The following is a 26,406-nucleotide window of genomic DNA, read 5'->3' as shown; positions in this document are numbered from 1 at the left end:
CTGCTTTCTTCCAGACACTGAATCAAGAATTGGTGATACAGGAATGAATAAAATGTAATCTTTGTCCTTGAAGGGCTCATAAGCTAGACAGGAAGTGGTTACCATCTTTTCTGGGTGAAATTCTTCTTCTTTTTTATATTTATGTGCATTCATTTGTGCTGTTCCCGTAAGACACGCACTGGTAGGTATTTGGAGGAGAAAGTAAGTAATGATAAAGCTAGGCTGTGCCCCTAAGATGATTAGAATGTGGTATTAATTGGCATGCTGTGGTAGGAAAATAATGAGCTTTCAGTCAGAAGACTTCGGTTCGTATTCAGGCCTCAAAACATGCTTGTAGAATAATGGGTTGGGCAAGGAAGGCCCTTGTATTCTAAACAAGAAAATGAAAAGAGTTAAAATCCAGTTATTCATTCATCCATTTGGCAAATATTTATTGAGCACCTGGGATTCAGCAGGGAATAAAATATACAAAAATCCCTGCCCTCATGGAGCATAGATTCAGTGGGGGTGATGAAGGATGCAACAAACTGCTGCCGTGAAATTTTTAAAAGGCAGTGAAGGAAGCTATGGAGAGTTGGGGAGGCGGGTGGCGTGTGTACAGAGAGTGGCAGGAGAGGCCTGTTTTGCCAAATCCCTTTTGAATCCAATGGGGATGGCATCAGGTTCAAGGGGCAGAAGAGACCCAGAGCCAGCACACGAGATGGTGTTTTATTGGGGAACTTTCATACCGGGGAGAGAATCCAGTGGTGGTGGGATGGACAGGAGAACCACCTTACATACAGTCCAGGGGCGGCAAGTGGGCTGGACAGGAAAACCACAATGGTTTGTGAAAGGCATACAGTTTATATAGCATTTTCACTTAGCACTCTCCCCATAATGACCTCAACTTGGCAATCTTCATTCAACCCCAACTCGGGGCCTTGATTCCACGTGCAGCCTGTGTTCCATGGGATAGTATGGGGGCTCAGATGTTCCTCATAGACAAGGAACAAATCTCTGGATTTGCCATTCCCAGAACCCTTAGCTCAGAACACACATTCAGGTGCGTCTGCCATACCGGGTCCTTATCAGGGTATGCTTAAGTTACTGCTATCATGTGCCTTTAACATACAGGGCCTCACTACAAACTAACATTTGAATGAAGAGCTGGAGGAAGTGAGAGTGCAGTTCAAGGAAACAGCCCCAACCCCAGGAGACCAGTGGGACTGGAGCAGAGTGTGTATGGGGTGCAGTTACGGGAAAGTGGCAGTGGCAGGAGGGAGGGAAGGGCCTGTGGGACATGTTGCTAAGGACTTTGGCTTTTACTGGGCATACGATAGGAAGCCTTCGAAGGAGCGTGAACAGAGTGATGGGAGGATGTTCCCACAACCCAGGGAGACATGGTAATGATGTGGACCAATGAGATGGCAGTAGATGTGGTGCCATCTACTGATTCTGGAGGTTATTTTTAAAGATAGAGCCAACAGGATTTGCTAAAGAATGGCATTCGCAGGGTTTAGAGCTGTGTTACTATGAAGCCTGAGTGGCCATCCACTGAGATGAGGATGACAGTGGGAGAAGCAGATTGTTGGGGAGAGCTCGAGGAGTTTGGATTTGCACTGGTTAAGTTTGAGATGCCTGTATGACTTTCAAATGCAGAAGTCTGGTTAACTGGAGTTCAGGGGAGAGGTCCTGGCTAAGGATGAAAATACCAGAATCATTAACATAGAGGCAGTATCTAAAGTCAAGAGTCGATCAGATCTCTAAGGTAGTGATTGCAGCTACAAAAGAGAAGAGCTCCAATGACTGAGCATTGTGGTAACCTATCATGCAGATGGTAGTTGTAACTATTATGCACTTCTGGGAAAATGTGGTACCTTATGAGGTACCTTTACCCTGTTCACTGTGGCCACCTGCAAAAACATTGTGTTTGTTTACTAAATGCTGTCTTCATGACATGAAAAATTGAAGGTTTTTTCCTGTCAGGGATTGGATTGATTCAGGCACAAAGATAATTTGGGCACCACTGGAGTTGGGCATAGGCAGTTCTGTGCAGGATGCTTCACAATAGTATTTCAACAGACATAGTGATCTCGGCTTCTGATTTTGTTACATAAAAACACATTGATTTAGAAAAGGACAAAAGGAACGTAGGTCCACAGAGATTAAAACATCACTAGGCTGGGCACAGTGGCTCACACCTGTAATCCCAGCACTTTGGGGATCCAAGGCGGGCAAATCATGAGGTCAGGAGATCAAGAGCATCCTGGACAACATGGTGAAACCCTGTCTCTACTAAAATACAAAAAATTAGCAGGGCATGATGGCATGTGCCTGTAGTACCAGCTACTCGGAAGGCTGAGCCAGGAGTATTGTTTGAACCCAGGAGGCAGAGGTTGCGGTGAGCGGAGATTGTGCCACTGCACTCCAGCTTGGCAAGAGAGCGAGACTCCATCTCAAAAAACAAACAAACAAAAATCACTAAAATGAATGTGTACATTATGTACAATATGCTTTCAACATTAAAGTAAAAAAAAAATACCCAAAGATTGAACTTATGACAGGGGCCAGTTTTTCTAGGTTAAAGATGCCTTCCAGAAAAATGTTTGTTCAGCCATGCTTTTAGCAATCACTTATGTGTAGAGAGCTTTTCCACGTCTCCTGTATTTATTTAATCAACAGGAATTAGCTTAGCAGCATAACCCAAATACTTATCATGTATGTTGCCTTATGAATGATAGTGTTAATAAGTAACTAAGTCCTATGATCCTACTGAGAATTTTACAACAAAGAGGGGCTTGAGTGACCTAAATAAAAATCAGTGCCAAAATACTCCTATATGGAACTTCTGGAGAGTGTCCCAAAGAAAGAATTTTCTTTTCTTTTCTTTTCTTTTCTTTTTCTTTTTGAGACAGGGTCTCATTCTGTCACCCAGGCTGGAGTACAGTGGTATGATCATGGCTCACTGCAACCTTGACCTCCTGGGCTCAATTGATGGTCCTGCTTCAGCCTCCTGAGTAGCTGGTACTACAGGTGTGCATCACTGCATCTGACTAATTTTTCTGTTTTTTGTAGAGACGGTTTCATCATGTTGCCCAGGCTGGTCTCGAACTCCTGGGCTCAAGGGATCCACCCTCCTTCGCCTCCCAAAGAGCAAAAGAATTTTCAAAGTACATAGTGTGTTTATCACCTACTGACGAATTTCTCAGATCATGTCTGGGAGCATGCTGGCTATGTGGGGATCATACATTTTTGCCTATATATGCTCAATTTAAGTATCAAACACCCCATAAACCTTGCAGTGTATCTCTTTAAATTAGAGATTTTTAAAGGCTCCACAATTCAAAAGTATTGTAATAATTTTCAAAGCATGCCACACTCTCAAGAGGTGTCCATCTATGGGGTGATACTTGGGTAGGGGGAATAAAGTCCACTTCTGAATTGTAGGTAAAAAATACAAGTCCAAAAGTGCACAGGCAGGCAGCTTATACTTACTGTAATAGATGCATACTTTGGAAGTAAACGGCATTGAAGCATTAGGGCTTTCTATATTCCAGTGGCAGGGTGGGCCTTACAAAACTGCAGGGCCTTCACCTAAGACAAAGATAACACTTATGTGTTTGCAGTAACTCATGGACACTTTGGACTTAGTTTCTAAGGGGCTTATCCCTTCTCCATCCAGTGTTTCTGGACTTCTTCCTGAAGTAAGGACCTTGGGAAGAAGCCTTCATTCCTGTCTGTAACCCCTATTTAGTGCACTAATTGGGGTGCTTAGCACAATCACAGCATAACAAAGAAAAATAATGCCACTAAAAAGGAAGATTTTTCTGATTCAATATTTGAGAAGATTTCATTCAAGATATTTTGAAGTCACAGAAGAGAAGTTGGACTTTGTATATTTACCAAAACATTTTGTCCTGGGCTCAGTGTCAGTAATATTAATATATCCTTTTTTATTTTTATTATTTTTTGAGATGGAGTTTCACTCTTGTTGCCCAGGCTGGAGTGTGATGGCATGATCTCGGCTCACTACAACCTCCGCCTCCTGGGTTCAAGCAATTCTCCTGCCTCAGCCTCCCGAGTAGCTGGGATTACAGGCATGCGCCACTAACGCCTGGCTAATTTTTTTGTATTTTTAGTACAGACAGGGTTTCTCCATATTGGTCAGGCTGATCTCAAACTCTTGACTTCAGGTGATCTGCCATCTTTGGCCTCCCAAAGCGCTGGGATTGCAGGCGTGAGCCACCACACCCAGTCCAATATTTCCTTTTTCAAAATAACAGAGGTAGATGTTGTAGGTATTACATATAAACTTCCTCATAGACAATCTGTAAGTTGGCAAAATTTGATGAACACCTTTGGATAATGTATGAGTCCATTCTCAGGCTGCTGATAAAGACATACCTGAGACTGGGTAATTTATAAAGAAAAAGAGGGTTAATGGACTCACAGTTTCACATGGCTGGGGAGACCTCACAATCATGGTGGAAGGCAAAGGAGGAGCAAAGGCATGTCTTACATAGGGGCAGGGAAGAGAGTGTGTGCAAGGGAACTCCCCTTTATAAAACCATCTGATCTCATGAGACTTATTCACTATCATGAGAACAGCACAGGAAAACCTGCCTTCATGATTCAATTATATCCCACCAGGTCCCTCTCACAACACGTGGGGATTATGGGAGCTAAAATTCAAGATGAGATTTGGGTGGGGACACACAGCCAAACCATATTAGATAATATTTTCAGTTTAGCTGTAGGATCCAATGTCAATTATGGCAGAAAAGATGGATAGGGTTGCTCTTGTTTGCCCACTATGTCTTCAAGTATGTGATTTCTTCCAGCATTTACCAGTTTGGATCATCATCTCTCAGGTGCTGCTTTCTGATCAAGTTGAACGTATCATGTAACATACATATATTTTTCAAAGTGTCTGAGCATACCACAATTTACATTACATAATCCTTTTCACCCAAAGACCATTTATCTTCTTTTCCCTTACTTCCCTTCCTCCTTTCCTTCCATCTATCCTTTCTTCTTTATCTACAGACAAAACTGCCACAAAAATGTCACTGTTAGCTATTTGGAGAAGCTATTAAAACCATTTGCTAGGAGCAGTTCCAGTGTGTGTCTGGTTAGCAACCAGGGCTTTCTCTGACAACTGTTAGAAGGGTCCAGTTGTGCATGTCTTAATCATTTATAAACCATAGGTATTTTATTTTCCCTAGTAAAACCTTGTGATAATTATTTCAAATAATGTTATTGTTAATGGCTCTGATTTTTAAAACACTTCTCAGGAAAATATTATATGGATTCACTTAGAAATTGTAAACATCTTTTCACTAAGTATAATATATCATACCAAGTTTTATGTCAACTTGTTTTTCCTAGCTATCTTTAAAAGTTAGCATAAATTTAGTATGCTTTCTAATATAAAATTTAGTATACTTTCTGATTTCTAACAAACCACAGTTTATTTTTGTTTATTTGGTATTCTGGTGAAAAAATTAGTGATAGTTTTAAAATTAATGTACCTTATAAAGCAGCATAAATTATGTATTTGTTCTGAGTTCTTAGAGCTCTTAGTGGTATTTCTTCCTGATTTTAGATTTGTAAATTTTGTTTGACTTTTTGATGTGTGGGCATTGAATTAGTTTCTCTTAGGACAAGTTTCCAGATGAGTACTGCTTTTAGAAAAAGAAATGTATGTTTTTATTAATACCCGTTGGAACTTCTCCGGAAGGTTTTGGATTTGTTTTCTTTCCTCTGTCCACAACAAAAGTGATGAGACCAGACTTATCCTTTCATGGAGTGCATTCATCAAAAAATTTTTTGTTGTTCTGTCCATGTACAACTTTGACTATTGATGGTTCTACTTGTTAGAATTTAAACACATACTTTGTATGTTTATGAGAGTAGAAATGTAGAAAAAAGTCAAAAGGATATGCGTCACTTTAATGTAACTCAACAGAAAAAATGCCATTGTTTATATTTCTACTGATGCAAGGTACTCCGTTACTATCCATTGTTTTATAAACATGGAGTTTATATTAATAATTGTATACTTATTTGATAGATTTATAAAATCTCTAATTTTTAGAACATGCATTTCTTTATATTTGATTCTAATTTCTCTAAACTATTTTTTTACCCAACAATTTACAGTAACATAATGGGTACATGAGATTAGTTCTTCATAGTGTTTTTTAAAATCTCATCCACCTGAGAGCTTACTACCATGGCCACCCCTGGATCTCACTGTCATTGACAACAGCTTGACCTTTAAAACCCCATTCTGGCACCACAGACTCCCATCTTTTAGTTTGTTCCCTCCCACCATACCTGTGACCTACCCAAGCACTCTTGTTTTCTCTCTCTCCTGACTCCATGTTTTTCTTGACCCATTCTAAGCCCTGTGATCTATCTCCAATTATTCATCTCCTGATACCCTCAGTGCCCCAGTGTCTTGTTGAGCTTCCCTGCAAACCCTCAGACCCATTAATTCCCATTGGCATGCCGTATAACCATAGCTATAACAGTGCCCTATAACCGTAGTTATGGGCACTGTTGGAAAAACAATCCTGTAACAGGTAGAAATATACTATAATGGCATCCTTTCTTATGGGGCCCTCTGCATTTCCTGGCTGTCTTTCTACCAGTCCCAAGTCAAGTCCCTTCACACTCCACTCAGCTGTCTTCATTGCTATATTAATTCTGCAATTGGTAAATATGCATTAACACTACATCCCAGATGTGTGCTAAGCTCTAGGGATATGATGTTGAACTAAAAACTCTCCCCATGTAGTCTGCAAGAGAGTCAGACACTTATAAAGTAGCAACACTAATGATGATTTCATTATACTTGAATCGAGCAGTGAAAAACAAAACGTTGCCTGAGAATAGATTGAAACAGAGTTGGGCAGACTCTAACTTGGCTATGTGTAGGCTTTTCTTACTATTGTTGCCTTACTTTTCCTTATTGTTTACTATATGTGGATTCCTGGGTTAATATTGTTGTTTCTTTCATTTCTTTTCAAAATTTATTTAAATGATATTATGCTTTCTCAGTCATTTACAACTGGCTTTTATTCTTCAACATTATGCCCATACAGTTCATCCATGTTGATACATGTTACTTTAGGCAGTTTATTTTCACTGCTGTATATTTTTCTTTTAATATTTCTATTTGTTTATCTATGCTGAGTCTGTACATATTTGAGCTACTTTCTAGTTTTTGTTATTTATAGAATTATGATATGAGCAGGAAAGGCATGATAAAGATTGATTAATTTTCAATATACAGGTTAAAGTTACCTTCCACCATTCACTGTGGCCTTCTTTATCTAACACAAGCATCACATATTACTAATAAATTAGCCCACTTTGAATGTTCTACCATATTTAAAACAATAAGATAATGTCTTCATAGGTTTTCCTGATCTACTTTCTTTGGAAGAGGATTGAAAATAATTAAACGTCCCAAATCAGAAAGATAGAACTCAGACTGCCAGTCTGATTAATTTAAAAGCAAATGTTTTAAAATGATTCTTCTGCAGTTCATAAGAAGAACTGAAATAGCGTCAGGAATGCTACTAGAAATAAACAAAGTCATGGTGAACTACATGCTATCATATATAACATCTTTCAGCTCCAAATCACCCTTCAACACCTTCTGTTCCTTAGTGGACTGGATTTTATGAGCATTTCTCCTTTACAGAGAGGTCGATGTTGAGCTTTCTCAGTAACGAGCACTGAAGGGCCATTGCAGGCGGAAGGGCCTCTCTTACTGTTTTCAGCTGCTGCCCCACTCATCAGTGGTGTAGGTGTAAGGACATCCAGTGTTGCTCTGCCCCAGCCACAGGTAAGGGAATGTGCAGTCCCTCAGTGACTTCACAGCCCCAGCCTGTTCCAGTGACCTCTTTCCTGAAGCCCTCCCAACAAGGACACTACATGCTCCAGGTCTCCTGCCTGTGGTGGACCCTGAACTCCTTCTGTGCACCTGCTTATCAGTGGTGGCTCACTTGCCCCTGGGAAGGCTGCTTCCTGCTTGCCCAGCAGCTTTGGCTCTTCCAGCAGGCTGCAAACACCTTTTCCAGTGAGGTCTTGTATTGGTCTGTTCTCACAGTGGCTATGAAGAAATACCCAAGGGTAATTTACAAAGGAAAGAGGTTTAATTGACTCACAGTTCCATCTTGCTGGGGAGGTCTCAGGAAACTTACAATTATGGTGGAAGGCAAAGGAGAAGCAGACACTTTATTTACAGGGTGGCAGGACAGAATGAGTGCAAGTGGGAGAATGCCAGATGCTTATAAAACCATCAGATCTCGTGAGACTCACTATCACGAGAAAGCATGTGGGAAACCACTTCCATGATCCAGTTACCTCCTCCTGGTGCTGCCCTTGACATATGGGGATTATGGGGGTTACAATTCAAGGTGAGATTTTGGGTGGGGACACAGCCAAACCATATCAGCTCTGAAGCCCATCCTTGGGGAGGAGGTCCTTTTCCAAGTTTTGTTTTTTTGGGGTGCTCTTCCTGAGCTCCAGGGTACCTTTTATAGTTTTCTTTACATTTTATTTAGGTTTCAGAGATATCTAGCTCTTTAATGATATTTTTAGCAGTTAAATTGTCTTCTGTTGAAGAAAATTGTCAACATGAATAAAAATTTAGTGGGACAAAATAATTTACAAAGTTAGAAAATTTAATGCACTTCAGAACATTATCAAAGATGCAACATCTTTTCCCCCCAATATTTGCTTATCACTATTATTGTGCTTAAATCTAAATGTCATATACTTAGCAAAAGGAGATACTGCTAAGTTAGAGGTTAGGCACTGTAAAGCATATTCACCTTTGTAGCAGAGTGCACACTGGTTTCATAGTGTGCCTTTCTGCATTAGCAGTTTACTAAGTGCTTTGTACATAGCAATCAATAATTATTTGTTAAAAAAATCGATGGCATATTTAATTCAGTGTTCAAAAGTTTATGCTAATATTAATAGTGTAAAAATCTTTAAGCCTGTAAAATTTTTGAGTAGCTCATAGTGTCAGCGTCTGCTCCACCCGGGTAACTGAGGAAGCATGGTCAGAACACCCTGGGGGAGAATTTTCTATCATTGTTTGCAGATTAGAATGGAGTCTCTGGGAAGGTCCCTGCTGTGTATTTATCCAGCAATTGAGGGAACATGGCATGATTGTACCCATTACTTTGTGAAGAATATCCAAATGCCTTCTTTAGACAGTTGTTCTTCTTGCTACTTCTATATTAAAAGCAACTATGTGATATTGTAATGAATTATGTTGACAAGCTTTCATTCCCAAAGCTGCTTATCTATGTACATTATTTCTAACTGGAAACTTATTTTTTTTCCTGCCCGTCTGAATGAATTGCTTGCCAGTGGTGACTTATGGCCTGTTTCATCGATTTTCAGTAATGAGATGGAGCAGTATGAGGTAAATATCTATGCACAAAAGCAGGGACTCTAAATCACATTCGGCAAACCACACATTTGATGGTGCAGTTAGCCCATCTCCTCAAAAATGTTTGTGGTGAAGTTTCCTTGAAAAAGCTTGGGCTTAAAGCATGTCACTTAGATGACAGATTTAGAAAGAATTTCGGTCATTAGAGTGAGAAGTCCACTTTGGCTCAGTCAGGCTAACCCACTCCAAGGGTAGGAGAGGATAATTCACCAGGCAGTGCATCTAATGGGCATCATCTGAGTGGGTGAGGGAGAGAGAGAGAGCCTGTGGTTCTTTTAAATGCATTGATTTTTCTACGGAGTAGCAGTCAAATATGTAACTGATCAGGGAGTCCAGGTAAGTGATGATGGACTCCCCTGGTTGTAGAATTGCTACCGGATGATCAGATGTCTCAGGCAAAGAAAGCAGCAAAAACAAAGGCAAAGGAAATCCTCGTGGGATTCACTCCTCTAGTTTCATACTGAGTCACTGTCTCACGGGGATGAAGTACTGTTGGAGTTCACTCTTGATCTTGATAACAGGGAGAAAGACTTATGCGCTATTAAAAAGAAAGATAGCTGTGGAAAGGGGGGATCCCTTGAAGATGGTGTTTTATAGAACTGCTATTTTATGGCTTTTATATCCTTTCCATGCATTATTTAATTTCTTTTAGTCTTTGCTGAACATAGATACTGCCTAGGTTGCTTTCCAGCAGGAACTGCATTGAAAGTTTTATGAACTGAAAACAAAATAACTTTTTCTGCTATAAAGTACCACATGATATGTGACTATAGCAGAAATACAGGAAGGTCTCAAGCTCACACCATTTCTCCAAATGTGCTAGTTACATTTCTGCGTATGACAAACTACTCTCTCTGTCTTTCTCTTTCACACGTATATAACTATGTATGTTATATAAGTACATATCATATATATATCTAGATAGATATATATAGTCCCTACTTATGCTCCCCTACTCGGACAATAGTACCTATATTTTGGTACTATATTTGGAACTGTATAGGTACTATAGTCCTGAGTAGGGGAGCACAAGTAGGGAGGTCTACAAGTGATATCTATCTATCTAGACATATGTGACTTTTATAGAGAGATTTTATATGTAGATAGACTATTCCTCTCTGGATTACATATAAATTTATTAAATGTCACATAATACTTTATGTTCTCTAGTTAGAAAAGAGACCAGGTAGATATTTCTTCCTTATCATTTCCCCTTTAATTAATAGTTTTATCCTCTTATGGGGACTCTTCCAGGCCTTTCTTTATGACACCAATAAATCTCACTGCCTCTTTCCCACCTGTTCTCTCCACAGTTTTCCTTCATTCCATGATCCATGTCACTCCATTTTCCATTGCTGCCCTTCTCAGCATTCTATCTTCTTGTTTCTTCTGTCTGCTGTGCCTAAAATGAACTTAAAAACTGAACCATCTTCAAGACAAATCTATGGTGTTCTTTACATTAATTTTATAAAAGTACAATGTAATCAAAATGTGGAATACCTTGGCTACCAGTCACTGGGGAGCTTATGGCCAAAGGTCAAGACAAATATACTCTGGCCTTTTACAATTCACACAAATAATGATTCCATTTCTTACTTAAAGTGCTGCTTTTCTTATTTTGATGCATTCTTGTGTTTTGCCTGAGTTTAGCCAATTAGGTAGAAATGTACAAATTAGCAACTAAGGACATAGCTTTATTTATTTATTTATTTATTTGGTGCTGGCCTTTCTTGTTTTATTTTGTTGTTGTTGTTTTTGTTTTGTTTTGTTTTTTGAGACAAAGTCTTGCTCTGTCGTCAAGGCTGGAGTGCAGTGGTATAATCTTGGCTCACTACAGCCTTCACCTCCCATGTTGAAACGATTCTCATGCCTCAGACTCCCAAGTAGCTGGGATTACAGGCACGCACCACCACCACCATGCCCAGCTACTTTTTGTATTTTTAGTAAAGATGGGATTTCACCATGTTGGCCAGGCTAATCTGGAACTCCTGACCTCAAGTGATCCACTTGCCTTGGCCTCCCAAAGTGCTGGGATTACAGGTGTGAGCCACTGCGCCCAGCCAAAATTAAATTTAGTTGAGGATATTGAAGATGATGTAATGGGATGAAATAATAGTAATTCTGGATAAATTATATCACATATGTTTTAGGAATAAATGGTAGAAGTCTAATGAATTTGTCCTGTAGTACAAACAGGATTGTAATAGTTTAGTGCACTCCAGAGAAGAAAAAGAATAGAATATTAAATTAATTTAATCAAAACCAATTGTGCATTTCAAAAAACATAAAGACATGAATGGAATTTGAGTACACTTTCATACTTGAGGAAATGAATTTAAAATCTAAAATGACTCAGTAAGTCAGCTATGATTTCCTGACAGGGAGAGTTGAGGAGGTGTAGAAAAAAGATGGAGAAGGAATTAAACAGTAGAGAAGATTTTAGAGAAACAAATACTGAGTGACTCCAAAGTAATCCTGGGATTTTTGTTGTTGTTGTTCTGATCTATTCCTATTTATATTTCTTGGAGAGACATGATACATTTGACCACTTCATTTCTACATGCAATGTAAAATAATAAGAGCAACTAGCCTGCTAAGAATCCAGAGGCAGATGGTGTATATGTGTGTCATGCTGAGTTGATGGTTTGGAAGTGCCAGCTCTGCAGAATAGCTGGAATTGAATAATATTTCAAGGTAATCCTGCTTAAGATCCACTTGTGCATCTCCATATAACTTTTACATTTTTAACAGTTAATTTAATGAATTTTAAGTTGCAGTGGTCAGCAGGATTCATGTAGGCAACAGAAAAACACACATAAAATGTCTGTAATGGGATTTGTAAACTGTCAGTTCAAATCAAACCCTTATAAAGTGACGGAAACCTCAAGTGTTTTAATGGTATTGGCAAACTGCTTCTTAAATAAGCAAATAACCAAAAGTGAGTTTATGCTTCTTTCCTGGGAAACATAGACTGTTTCATAATTTTTAGAGATTACCTTTTGAGGACTAACCAATGTAAATTAAAGAAACAGTAACAAAACCCAAACATTTCCTCTTTGTCTCCTTGTGTTTAGAAAATAAGAAAAAATGGCTGGGCGTGGTGGCTCACGCCTGTAATCCCAGCACTTTGGGAGGCCAAGGCAGGTGGATCACGAGGTCAGATCGAGACCATCCTGGCTAACACGGTGAAACCCCATCTCTAATAAAAATTCAAAAAATTAGCTGCATGTGGTGGTGGGCACCTGTAGTCCCAGCTATAGGAGAACGGCATGACCCGGGAGGCAGAGCTTGCAGTGAGCCGAGATCATGCCACTGTCCTGAGCCTGGGCAACAGAGCAAGACTCCATCTCAAAAAAAATAAAATAGGAAAAAATCATTTTGTAGTACCTCCTTCCCCTGACCTCCATGTACACTCTTTGGGGAAGTCTTAGCAGTTCAGGTGAGGTGGGGGCCGTACTATAGTCCCAAGTAGGGGAGAACAAGCAGGGAGGTCTACAGAGAGTGACAAGATGGCCACCAGGTATTAGTGAGGGGACTGCTGTGTTAGATGACACCACTGGGTAAGAAGGTGAATCAACTGTAGGAAAGTGTTAAGACTTCATTTGTATATACTCTTAATTATATAAATCTGAGAAAGTGTTGCTTAGACTATTACATTTAGATTTGCAGAAATTATCTTGTTTTTTCTCTCTCCTAGAATTCGAGATTCTGTTTTTTTCCTTTTTTTCATGTTAAAGTTCCCTCCTATTCCTATTCCTTTTCTTTTAAATCTTTATAAAAGCAACTATTTCCCAAGAATTAGTAAATTACTTGTTTATACAAAAAATTATTGAGTAGTTTAGTTAAATTGGATTCTTCTTCCTCTATTTTGGAGGTCTGATATTAGATCCATCTATATTTAAGATCATTATGTCTTCTTGATTAATTGATTTTTTTTATCATTATGAAATGTTCCTCATTATTTTTGGTAATATTCCTTATGTAGATTAATACTTTTTTTTTTTTTTTTTGACAGTGTCTCCCTTGGTCACCAGGCTAGAATGCAGTGGCATGATCCCAGCTCACTGCAACCTCCGCCTCCTAGGTTCAAGTGATTCTTCTGCCTCAGCCTTCTGAGTAGCTGGGATCACAAGTGCGCGCCACCATGCCCGGCTACTTTTCGCACTTTTAATAGAGACGAGGTTTCACCATGTTGGCCAGGATTGTCTTGATCTCTTGACCTTGTGATCCACCTGTCTCAGCCTACCAAAGTGCTGGGATTACAGGCGTGAGCCACCACACCTGGCTGATAGATACTTTAAAACAATTTAAAGTTATCTTTTTATTGAGACCCTGGCTATCCTGAGGTTTGTGAAGTAGAAAAATCTAAGGTCTCACAAAGAAAAATTTATCTCTACAGTGTTGCTGACTATGAAGGCTCAAAAGAGAAAAAAGTGTTCCCTACTATATGCTTAGCTTGCTCTGGAAACCTACTTAATAAAAAGAACTTTTGAGGCTGGGCGTGGTGGCTCACACCTGTAATCCTAGCACTTTGGGAAGCTGAGGTGGGCAGATCACGAGGTCAGGAGTTCGAAACCTGCCAGTCTGGTCAACATGGTAAAACCGCATCTCTACGAAGAATACAAAAATTAGCTGGGTGTGGTGGTGCATCCCTATAATCCTAGCTACTGGGGAGGCTGAGGCAGGAGAATCACTTTAACCCAGGAGGCAGAAGTTGCAGTGAGCTGAGATCTTGCAACTGTACTCTAGCTTGAGTGACAGAGTGAGACTCTGTCTCAAGAAAAAAAAAAAGAATTTTTAAATTCAGGGATACATGTGCAAATTTGTTACTTACGTAAATGTGCATCACTGGGGATTATTGTACAGATTATTTCATCACCCAGGTATTAGCCTGGTACCGTTAGTTATTATTCCTGACCCTCTCCCTCTTCCCACCTCCACCCCTCAATAGACACCACTGTGTGTTGTTCCCCTGTCTGTGTCTGTGTGTTCTCATCATTTAGCTGTCAGTTATAAGTGAGAACATGCTGGAAACCTACTTTAATATTAGTGTAGTTACTTCAGCTTTCTGATGGTTAGTGTTTGCATTCATTTACTTTTAACCAACTTAACATTTATACTTACATGCTTTTTTGCTTTGGTTTGGTTTTTAAAATCCAATCTGATAATCCCTGCCTTTGCATTGGAGAGCTTAAACCATTTGTATTTAGTATAATTACAGACATTGTTGGGTTAAGTCTGATATCTTAGTGTTTCCTTTTTGTTCCGTTTATTCTTTCTTCCTTTCCCCCAATTTTTGACTTTTTCCTGAATTAATTTAATGTTGCTAGTATTTCATTTTGTTTTCACTATTGGCTTATTAGCTGTGGGAGACCAAATTTTTAAAATGGCCCCCAAAGATGTTTCACACTAATGTCAGGAACCTGTGAATATGATGAGATATAATTCCTTTCATTGTGTTATGATATATAGCCTTAAGAAATGGACATACATAGGCTCAAAATAAAGGGATGGAGGAAGATCTACCAAGCAAATGGAGAACAAAAAAAAGCAGGGGTTGCAATCCTAGTCTCTGATAAAACAGACTTTAAACCATCAAAGATCAAAAGAGACAAAGAAGGCCATTACATAATGGTAAAGGGATCAATTCAACAGGAAGAGCTAACTCTCCTAAATATATATGCACCCAATACAGGAGCACCCAGATTCATAAAGCAAGTCCTTAGAGACCTACAAAGAGACTTAGACTCCCATACAATAATAATGGGAGACGTCAACACTCCACTGTCAACATTAGACAGATCAACGAGACAGAAAGTTAACAAGGATATCCAGGAATTGAACTCATCTCTGCACCAAGCGGACCTAATAGACATCTATAGAACTCTCCACCCCAAATCAACAGAATATACATTCTTCTCAGCACCACATCGCACTTATTCCAAAATTGACCACATAATTGGAAGTAAAGCACTCCTCAGCAAATGTAAAGAACAGAAATTATAACAAACTGTCTCTCAGACCACAGTGCAATCAAACTAGAACTTAGGACTAAGAAACTCAATCAAAACCGCTCAACTACATGGAGACTGAACAACCTGCTCCTGAATGACTACTGGGTACATAACGAAATGAAAGCAGAAATCAAGATGTTCTTTGAAACCAATGAGAACAAAGATACAACATACCAGAATCTCTGGGACACATTTAAAGAAGTGTGTAGAGGGAAATTATAGCACTAAATGCCCACAAGAGAAAGCAGGAAAGATCTAAAATTGACACTAACATCACAATTAAAAGAACTAGAGAGGCAAGAGCAAACACATTCAAAAGCTAGCAGAAGGCAAGAAATAACTAAGATCAGAGCAGAACTGAAGGAGATAGAGACACAAAAAACCCTCCAAAAAATCAATGAATCCAGGAGTTGGTTTTTTGAAAAGATCAACAAAATTGACAGACCGCTAGCAAGACTAATAAAGAAGAAAAGAGAGAAGAATCAAATAGACGCAATAAAAAATGATAAAGGGGATATCACCACTGACCCCACAGAAATACAAACAACCATCAGAGAATACTATAAACACCTCTACGCAAATCAACTAGAAAATCTAGAAGAAATGGATAATTCCTGGACACTTACACTCTCCCAAGACTAAACCAGGAAGAAGTTGAATCCCTGAATAGACCAATAGCAGGCTCTGAAATTGAGGCAACAATTAATAGCCTACCAACCAAAAAAAGTCCAGGACCAGATGGATTCACAGCTGAATTCTACCAGAGGTACAAGGAGGAGCTGGTACCATTCCTTTTGAAACTATTCCAATCAATAGAAAAAGAGGGAATCCTCCCTAACTCATTTTATGAGGCCAACATCATCCTGATACCAAAGCCTGGCAGAGACACAACAAAAAAAGAGAATTTTAGACCAATATCCCTGATGAACATCGATGCAAAAATTCTCAATAAAATACTGGCAAACCGGATTCAGCAGCACATCAAAAAGCTTATCCACCATGATCAAGTGGGCTTCATCCCTGGGATGCAAGGCTGGTTCAACATTCGCAAATCAATAAACATAATTTAGCATATAAACAGAAACAAAGACAAGAACCACATGATTATCTCAATAGATGCAGAAAAGGCTTTTGACAAAATTCAACAGCCCTTTATGCTAAAAACGCTCAATAAATTCGGTATTGATGGAACGTACCTCAAAATAATAAGAGCTATTTATGACAAACCCACAGCTAATATCATACTGAATGGGCAAAAACTGGAAAAATTCCCTTTGAAAACTGGCACAAGACAGGGATGCCCTCTCTCACCACTCCTATTCAACATAGTCTTGGAAGTTCTGGCTAGGGCAATCAGGCAAGAGAAAGAAATCAAGGGTATCCAGTTAGGAAAAGAAGAAGTCAAATTGTCCCTGTTTGCAGATGACATGATTGTATATCTAGAAAACCCCATCGTCTCAGCCCAAAATCTCCTTAAGCTGATAAGCAACTTCAGCAAAGTCTCAGGATACAAAATTAATGTGCAAAAATCACAAGCATTCTTATACACCAGTAACAGACAAACAGAGAGCCAAATCATGAATGAACTTCCATTCACAATTGCTTCAAAGAGAATAAAATACCTAGGAATCCAGCTTACAAGGGATGTAAAGGACCTCTTCAAGGAGAACTACAAACCACTGCTCAGTGAAATCAAAGAGGACACAAACAAATGGAAGAACATACCATGCTCATGGATAGGAAGAATCAATATCGTGAAAATGGCCATACTGCCCAAGGTGATTTATCGATTCAATGCCATCCCCATCAAGCTACCAATGACTTTCTTCACAGAATTGGAAAAAACGGCTTTAAAGTTCATATGGAACCAAAAAAGAGCCCGCATTGCCAAGACAATCCTAAGTCATAAGAACAAAGCTGGAGGCATCATGCTACCTGACTTCAAACTATACTACAAGGCTACAGTAACCAAAACAGCATGGTACTGGTACCACAACAGAGATATAGACCAGTGGAACAGAACAGAGTCCTCAGAAATAATACCACACATCTACAGCCATCTGATCTTTGACAAACCTGGGAGAAACAAGAAATGGGGAAAGGATTCCCCATTTAATAAATGGTGCTGGGAAAATTGGCTAGCCATAAGTAGAAAGCTGAAACTGGATCCTTTCCTTAGCCCTTATATGAAGATTAATTCAAGATGGATTAGAGACTTAATGTTAGACCTAATACCATAAAAACCCTAGAAGAAAATCTAGGTAGTACCATTCAGGACATAGGCATGGGCAAGGACTTCATGTCTAAAACACCAAAAGCAACGGCAGCAAAAGCAAAATTGACAAATGGGATCTCATTAAACTAAAGAGCTTTTGCACAGCAAAAGAAACTACCATCAGAGTGAACAGGCAACCTACAGAATGGGAGAAAATTTTTGCAACCTACTCATCTGACGAAGGGCTAATATCCAGAATCTACAAAGAACTCAAACAAATTTACAAGAAAAAAACAAACAACCCCATCAAAAAGTGGGGAAAGGATATGAACAGACATTTCTCAAAAGAAGACATCCATACAGCCAACAGACACATGAAAAAATGCTCATCATCACTCGCCATCAGAGAAATGCAAATCAAAACCACAATGAGATACCATCTCACACCAGTTAGAATGGCAATCATTAAGAAGTCAGGAAACAACAGGTGTTGGAGAGGATGTGGAGAAATAGGAACACTTTGACACTGTTGGTGGGATTGTAAACTAGTTCAACCATTATGGAAAACAGTATGGCAATTCCTCAAGGATCTAGAACTAGATGTACCATATGACCCAGCCATCCCACTACTGGGTATATACCCAAAGGATTATAAATTACTCTACTACAAAGACACATGCACACGTATGTTTATTGCAGCACTATTCACAATAGCAAAGACTTGGAATCAACCCAAATGTCCATCTGTGACAGACTGGATTAAGAAAATGTGGCACATATACACCATGGAATACTATGCAGCCATAAAAAGGATGAGTTTGCATCCTTTGTAGGGACATGGATGCAGCTGGAAACCATCATTCTTAGCAAACTATCACAAGAACAGAAAACCAAACACCGCATGTTCTCACTCATAGGTGGGAACTGAACAATGAGATCACTTGGACTCGGGAAGGGGAACATCACACACTGGGGCCTATCATGGGGAGGGGGGAGGAGGGAGGGATTGCATTGGGGAGTTATACATGATATAAATGATGAATTGATGGGTGCTGACGAGTTGATGGGTGCAGCACACCAACATGGCATAAGTATACATATGTAACAAACCTGCACGTTATGCACATGTACCCTAGAACTTAAAGTATAATAAAAAAAAAAAAAAAAAAAAGAAATGAACACTGCCCAGGTGGCCTTGATTATATCACACGAGTCTTAAAGGCAGAGAACTTTTTCAAGCCAATGAGAGATGAGGAAAGCAGAAAGGAAAGTCAGAGATCTGAAGCATAAGAAGGATTCAATATTCTCTTGCTGGCTTTGAAGATGGAAGGGACCATGTACAAGTACTGGAAAACAGACATGAGGAACTGAGAGTGACCCTAGCCAACAGCCAATAAAGAAACACGAATCTTAGTCTCACAGTGTCAAGGGACTGGATTCTACCAACCTGAATGAGCTTGAGTGTAGATCTTTTCTTTCAGCCACATAAGGGCCTAGCTCGGCCAACACGTTAATTTTGGTGGTGTGGTACCCTAACCTTAAAACCTAGAGTAACCTTACTGGGCACCTGAACTACAAACTGAGAAGTAATGTATTGTTGGTGTTTTAGCTGCTAAGTTTGTGGTAATTTGTTATGCAGCAGTGGACAACTAATACATTGGCTAATTCCCTCTATTCTTTTAATGGTTTCTCTGTGGTTTACAATATGCATATTTAACTTATCACAGTCTGCTGCCAACTGATATTATACAACTTTATATGTAATGTAAGACCTTAACAACTGTATACCGTCCATTCATTCTTTCTTGTCCTTGGTGCTGTTGTTATTATAAATTTTACTTCTAAATATTGTTAAAACCTCATAAAATAGTTATATTTTTGCTTTAGTTAATTATCATTAATAAATGTAGAAATTAGAAAAGTAAAAATCTTTTATATTTAATTTCATATGTATATTATCCACATCTATTTTTCAGCAATTTTCATTGATCTGTACAGATTTCCATATGTGATATCATTTCTTTATTCCTCTCATGTATCGTGTAGTGAAAGTCTAATCATAATTAATTCTCTCCGTTTCTGTTTATCTGAAAAAGTCTTTCACCTTTGAAAGTGTTTTCTCCCTTATAAAACTTAAAAGATATTGTTTCATTGTTTCTTGGCTTAGATCATTTTACACAAGAAATATGTGTTAATTCTTTTTGTTCTGTATGGTGATTTTTTTTTCCCCTCCAGTGGCTTTAAAATGTCCATCTTTATCAAAATTTTATGAAATTTGATTACACTAGTCATTGATGTGGTTTTCTTTTTTTTTTTTTTTTTTTTTTTTGAGACGGAGTCTCGCTCTGTCGCCCAGGCTGGAGTGCCGTGGCCGGATCTCAGCTCACTGCAAGCTCCGCCTCCCGGGTTTACGCCATTCTCTCGCCTCAGCCTCCCGAGTAGCTGGGACTACAGGCGCCCGCCATCTCGCCCGGCTAATTTTTTGTATATTTTAGTAGAGACGGGGTTTCACCGTGTTAGCCAGGATGGTCTCGATCTCCTGACCTCGTGATCCGCCCGTCTCGGCCTCCCAAAGTGCTGGGATTACAGGCTTGAGCCACCGCGCCCGGCCTGATGTGGTTTTCTTTGTGTATACTCCACAGTTGAGCTTCTTGGATCTGTGGGTTTATACTTTTCAGAAAAGTTGGAAAAACTTCAGCCATTATTTCTTCAGTTTTTTTTTTTTTCTATCTGACCACCCTTTTCTCCTTTGGGTCTCCAATACACGTATGTTAGACTGCTTGATATTTTCTCACAGTTCACTTAGATTGTTAATATTTAAAGTCTTTCTTCTTTCAGTGATTAATTTTGGGCAGTTTCATGTTTTCTGTGTATTCAGTTTTTAATCTTTTCTTTTTCAGTGTCTCATCTGCTATTATTTCCATACAGTGAATTTGATTTCAGATTTTTTTAACTTTTGAATATTAACTTTGATTCTTTTTAATGTCTTATTTCTCTCACTATTTTTATGTCTGCCTTTAACTTTTTGAACTGATTTAATTTAGTTGTTTAATGCCCTTGTCTACCAATTCCAATATTTCTGTTATTTCTACATCTGTTTTTATTGAATGGCTTTTCTTATGGTTGAGGATATTTTTCTACTGCTTGACATGTTCAGTAATTTTTATTGGATGATGACCATTGTGAGCTATGTCGTTGAATGTCTGTAATTTGTTGTCTTCCTTTAAAGAATGTATAATTTTGTTTTTAATAGGCATTTAAACTACTTGTAGATCAGTTTTTTTCTGTTTGTCTTAGGGCCATTTTTAAGTATTGTTGGGGTGGATCTATGTTAGCATTATTCCAGGGCTATGTTAGTACCGCTATTTAGGCCTGAGACTTCTTGGGTCTCTACTGAATGCTTGTTGTAGCCAATACGCCCTCTCCTATGTGATTAGTCAGAACTGGAATACATCTGTGTCTTGAATGAGCTTTGAGAATTGTTTAGCTGATTGCTTGTAGTAGGTAGACTTCTGAAATAACCCCCAAAGACATTCACCTTTGTGTATTCCCCTCCAGTAGAGTTTGGGAAGAATGTGAATATGATTATTCTTGTAACGACATTACTTTATATGGGAAAAGGAAAATCATCTAAGATGGGCTTGATTTCATCTGGTAAGCCCTTTAAAAAGAGATTTATCTGACTGACTGCTGAGTAAAAAGTCCAATATCTGAAAAGGCTGGTTAATATATTTAGTTCAAATGTCTAGTTGTTTATGGTATGAAGGCAAACCTGGTCCAGTTACTGTATCATGGAGTTTTTAGGTGGACAGTAGTAGTGAATTCACTTGTCTTTGGAAGGCATTGCAATAGCTATAACCAGAACTTTCCTTCTTGGACTTATCCTCCATCATGTTTCCTTGCTTTCCAGGCTGCATAAAACAATTCAGTGGTCTCCAGGTATTTATGCTTTATCAGTACCAAGGCAATATTCTATTTCCTTTGCCTGTAAACCAAAATCCCACAGAAATTGTACATGTAATTCAGTAACTAGGCTTTTTGAGCTTCCCAAATCCTATTTTTTGTCAATCTTTAAAACTAAGGGATATTGACTTAGAAGGGAAGGATTTGAAAGAAGCTAGCCAGCTATATTTCAAAAGAATAAAAACCACTCTCTGTAAACTTTTATTTGGAAATATTTTACACCAATGAAATAGAGAGAGAATAATACAATCAATTTCAGTGTGCCAAATAACCAACTTAAGAAATAAAATATTATTTGTACAGTTGCGGCCCTGTATGGATAATATTTCCTCCAATCTTATCCTTCTCTCTCTAGAGGTACCTTAATGAAATGTTATTAATTCCCATGCATTTCTTCATATATTGCTTCATATCCCTGCATCCTTAAATTTATCTTTTCATTTTTTTTTTTTTTGAAATTGATTTTAATTGTGTTAGAACATACTATTCTTTCCTGGTTTTTTTTTTTTTTTTTTTTGGTTTAACATTTTGCTGTGAAAATAAAATGTTTATATTTGTTTAGATTTCCATTGTATGAATATAACACAATTACTTATCTAGTCAACCATTAAGAAACATACAGTTATTTCAACTTTTTTGAGGCAATGAACACTCAAATTAACCTTTGGTAGATATGACTAGTACACATGTATGAGAGTTTCTGTAGGGAATGCCCTTTATAATTATATCACTAAATAAATAGAGTATATGCATCTTTAAATTACTATAGATGATCCACAACTCAGAATTTTTGACTTACTATATTTCAACTTTATGCTGGTGTGAAAATGATCACATTCAATAGAAGCCATACTTTGAGTACTCATTAAACCATTCTGTTTTTCATGTTCAGTACAATATTTAATAAGTTACATGAGATGTTCAACATTTTATCATAAAATAGGCTTTGTGTTAGATGACTTCGCCCAACTGCAGGCTAATGTGTGTGTTCTGGGCACATTTTAGGTAGGCTAAGCTAAGCTATGCTATTCCATAGGTCGGGTATATTAAATGCATTTCCAACTTAAGATATTTTCAGTTTGCTATGAGTTTATAGGGACATAGCTGCATCATAAGTTGAAGAGCATCTGTAGATACTGTCAGTTGTTTTTCAAACTGGTTGTCCAGATTTGCATTCCTACCATAAGCTTTCTGGTTGTTCTACATCTTTGTAACACTTGGTATTGTCAGAATTAAATTGTAAATAATTACACTGGTGAGAAATGCTACCTTATTGTGGTCTTAGTTTGCATTTCCCTGGTTAGTAGTCACCTTTTTATGTTTACTAGCTAGATTAGCATGAAGATTATTATGCCCTGGTAGGGTCACTCCAGTTTAATCAAACTCCATTAGGGCCAACATAGAGATTCAAATATCTAAAGTCCTAAGATACGAAAAATAGAAAGATATGAATAGAAATATATAAAAAATAGAAAATAGAAAATTTTTCTATGTATGAAATTATTCCCTGAGTCATTTAGGTTATTTCTCGTTATCAAAACATGACTCTTGCCAACACCTCTATTGTGTCGTTCTCAATTGTGGCAGTCTTAGCTTCTCTTACTCTGGTTTTTCTGGCTGTAGAAAGAATGACAATAAACCTTAAGTCACTGAAGCTAAAGAAAGGCTACATTATGAGGAAACATAGAACATTACTCTGGCTAAGACTGACTAATAATAGTAAGATTTGGTGAACTCCAGAAAGCCTAGGTTAATAATTTCAGTGTTCTAGTGCTGTGCTAAGTGATGGAACCAAATACTTTTTAGGATCCTTCTTCCCTTGTGAGGACCTTATCCACAGAGTGTTCACAAACTCTTTCTACTGTCAATGAGGAAATTTACCAGAAAAGGTACTTGCTATATTTTCTAAAGAGCCAATGAGTAAAATTGTGTCTTTTACAAAGATATAATCTGTAAACTATTTTCAGTAGGAAAACAGCCAGAAAAATTTTCCTGAATCTATCCTTGGTGCTAATTGGGTATGACTTTGTGGACAGGAGATACATTTTCTGCCCTTCCATAATTTGAATGATCATCTGCCTAGCTGCATTGCAGTATGGTGCCTGCAGTGTTCTCCCTCTGCAATAGTCCAAGTAAATGAAACATAGCTGATCTAAATGCTTCCATTTGTAATTGATTTGGGGAATGTACAACCTGTAGTTTTTTTGTGGGGGGGTGGATTGGAGAAATGGTATGGACATCTCTGTTTATATTACTTTGGAAATATTTTATTTCGATAAATACTAAAAACCTGAGTAGGAGGTCATTTGGTTCAACTTTGACAACAAAAACTTGTTTCATATCAGCCTTAATTATTACATGCAGTAGATTTTTTCATGACTCAAGGACCCACTTCCTACCACTTCCTTTGGTAGAAGAAATATCTAAATGTAAGAGATGAAAGCATAGGAAAGTTTTTCACAGTTAGACTGAATTGTCCTATTATTCAGACCATCCTCACCCTTTTGTTTTCACTTCTTAGACGTGTGTTAAAACTCACTAGTTATATTGACTAGTAGAAGCCATAGACCTGACTTAGACATGACATAGTAGAAACCATTACAAACCATAGATGTGATGCTTTAAAATAATGGTCCTGCCAGTTTGATCGTTGATGTTGCTTTCTGTCGGGCTCTATTTAGATGTGTGTGTCCACACATGTTTTGCACTTGTCCCGAGGTGAGTGAAAATGGAAGTGGTGTTTTAAAGATGAACTTTCTCTATACTAGCAAGTTGTAAATGTCTGTTCTCTATTTCTAGGAGCAGCTCTTTAAAATATGCTTCTGATCCTTTCTTATCAGATGTCATGTTATACACCAGCAGCTCATTTGCTGTTCAACAGCTTGGGTCTCTGGATCTTAATGACTCATACTGATTGTTGTCCCCCTACAGGTTATCCAGGCTGTCTTTTTTGGCATCTGTGTGCTGACTGATCTTTCCAGTCTTCTGACTCGAGGAAGTGGGAACCAGGAGCAAGAGAGGCAGCTCAGGAAGCTCATCTGTCTCCGGGACTGGATGTTAGCTGTGTTGGCCTTTCCTGTTGGGGTTGTGAGTATGATGGAGGATGCATTTCGCCACAAAAGAAACTTGGCTCTTATTTCAGACTTCTAAGAGAAAAAAAAAGAGTTCATTATAAAAGGTTTCTGTTTTATTAGTTTGCTAGAGCTGTCAGTATCACAGATGTGGTGACTTAAACAACAGACATTTATTTTCTCATAGTTCTGGAGGCTGAAGTCTGAGATGCAGGTGTCCACAGGGTTCGTTTCTTCTGAGGCCTCTCTCCCCTTGGCTTGCAAATGGCACCTTCTGACTGTGTCTTCACATGCTTGTCCCTCTTTGCCTGTCTTTGCCTAAACTTCCTATTTTTATAAGGCATAGCAGTCATATTAGATTTATTTTAGGGCCCCCTAATGACCTCATTTAACCATATATAATCACTTCTTTAAAAACCCAGTCTCCAAATACAGTCACATTGCGAGATTCTGGGGATTAGGAGTTCCACATATGAATTTTGCAGAGGACACAATTCAGTCTATAACCGTTTCTTAAGCAGCTCAAACTTGAAAGGTAGGGTCCTTGGGTCAACCAGGCTAGTATTTTTTGAACTTGGGAGAGGAATCAGTATTATCTCATACTTCTTCAGTTACCCAACTGTGCCATTAGCTACTATCACTGAAGTAAATGCCTCTTAATGTTTGGGTCTGTTTTGACTTCATTGATTTTCATTGTTTTCAGTTAGATTCTCTCCATAACTCAACTTCCTTCACAAGTCTGTTAATTTTCCATTATCTGCACATAAACGATGTTTTTTAAAGGCCTTCAGAGACCCTACTGATTTTAACCTCTGCGTAGCCAGGAGAAGAAGAAGAGAACTCATATATATCACAAATTGTAAAGATGAGTAAGAGGTTGTTATTTAATTCAAATTCAGACCTTTCATTTGCCAGCTGATTTCAGGGAAAAACAGAAGTCTCAGTGATGTGGTCTAGCACATGCCCCAAGTCCATTGTAGGAAGAGTCAGAAAATTGTTCATAAATCCTTCCAGTGGATTACTCATATTTGTCAGGTTTGTAGCTGGTAAATGGCCCTACATGCTTGCTTTAAGACCAATTAGTAGGCACTCAGATGGTCACTGAATTGCTTTTTCTCTGTGCCAAATTGTATTTTCTTGGATGAAATAAATAGCCCTTAACCCTGAGAACAACACAATGGCCAGAGAGCATTATAATTTGATCACACTCCTCATTCCCTCATCCTTGTCCTCTGAAAATTTAAATGAGTACTCAGATTGAAGCTAACCAGCAAGTCTCTCAAATTTCATTGTTTAGCATAGCAGAGTTTTATGCTTTCCATATTACTTAATATTTCCATCTTTGGACTTTCCGTATAAAATTCAAATACTTTCTATCAGAATAATCATCTAAGAGAAAATATCCGTTAGCATAAAGCACAAAAATATATACTTTCTGCATAAAGGAATTATCTAGAAAATATAAGTCTGTGTGTACATGTATATGCATCTATATCTAATATATAGTATATGTATATATATTATATATATCATGTGTACTTTTTTCTTTTTTAACATTTACTCCCTTGAAATTTCTATAGACATGTCATTGCCTGTGGAAGCCTCGTTGGCTAGGACTACAATAGTAATACAATAAAAAAGTAGTCCGGACGCAGTGGCTCACGCCTGTAATGCCAGCACTTTGGG

At 38.3% G+C, this 26,406-nt stretch overlaps 1 protein-coding gene across 6 annotated transcripts in view; it reads left to right on the top strand.

The window, feature by feature from the left end:
* The window catches only part of AIG1 (androgen induced 1), a 293,027-nt gene that overhangs the window by 58,018 nt on the left and 208,603 nt on the right, over positions 1-26,406 (top strand). For 5 of the 6 annotated variants that reach the window (XM_033235223.1, XM_033235221.1, XM_033235224.1 and 2 more), the window contains one exon: positions 24,581-24,736. In XM_033235223.1, coding sequence (XP_033091114.1) covers positions 24,581-24,736 — 156 coding nt within the window. Of the gene's footprint in view, positions 1-9,625; positions 9,794-24,580; positions 24,737-26,406 lie in introns of those variants that run through there. The other variant, XM_033235225.1, reaches the window with a different exon arrangement.

This window comes from Trachypithecus francoisi, unplaced genomic scaffold, assembly GCF_009764315.1.
Source record: "Trachypithecus francoisi isolate TF-2019V2 unplaced genomic scaffold, Tfra_2.0 Lachesis_group15, whole genome shotgun sequence".
NCBI lineage: Eukaryota > Metazoa > Chordata > Mammalia > Primates > Cercopithecidae > Trachypithecus > Trachypithecus francoisi.
Note: the sequence above shows the minus strand (reverse complement) of the source record. Positions and strands in the feature narration are given on the sequence as shown.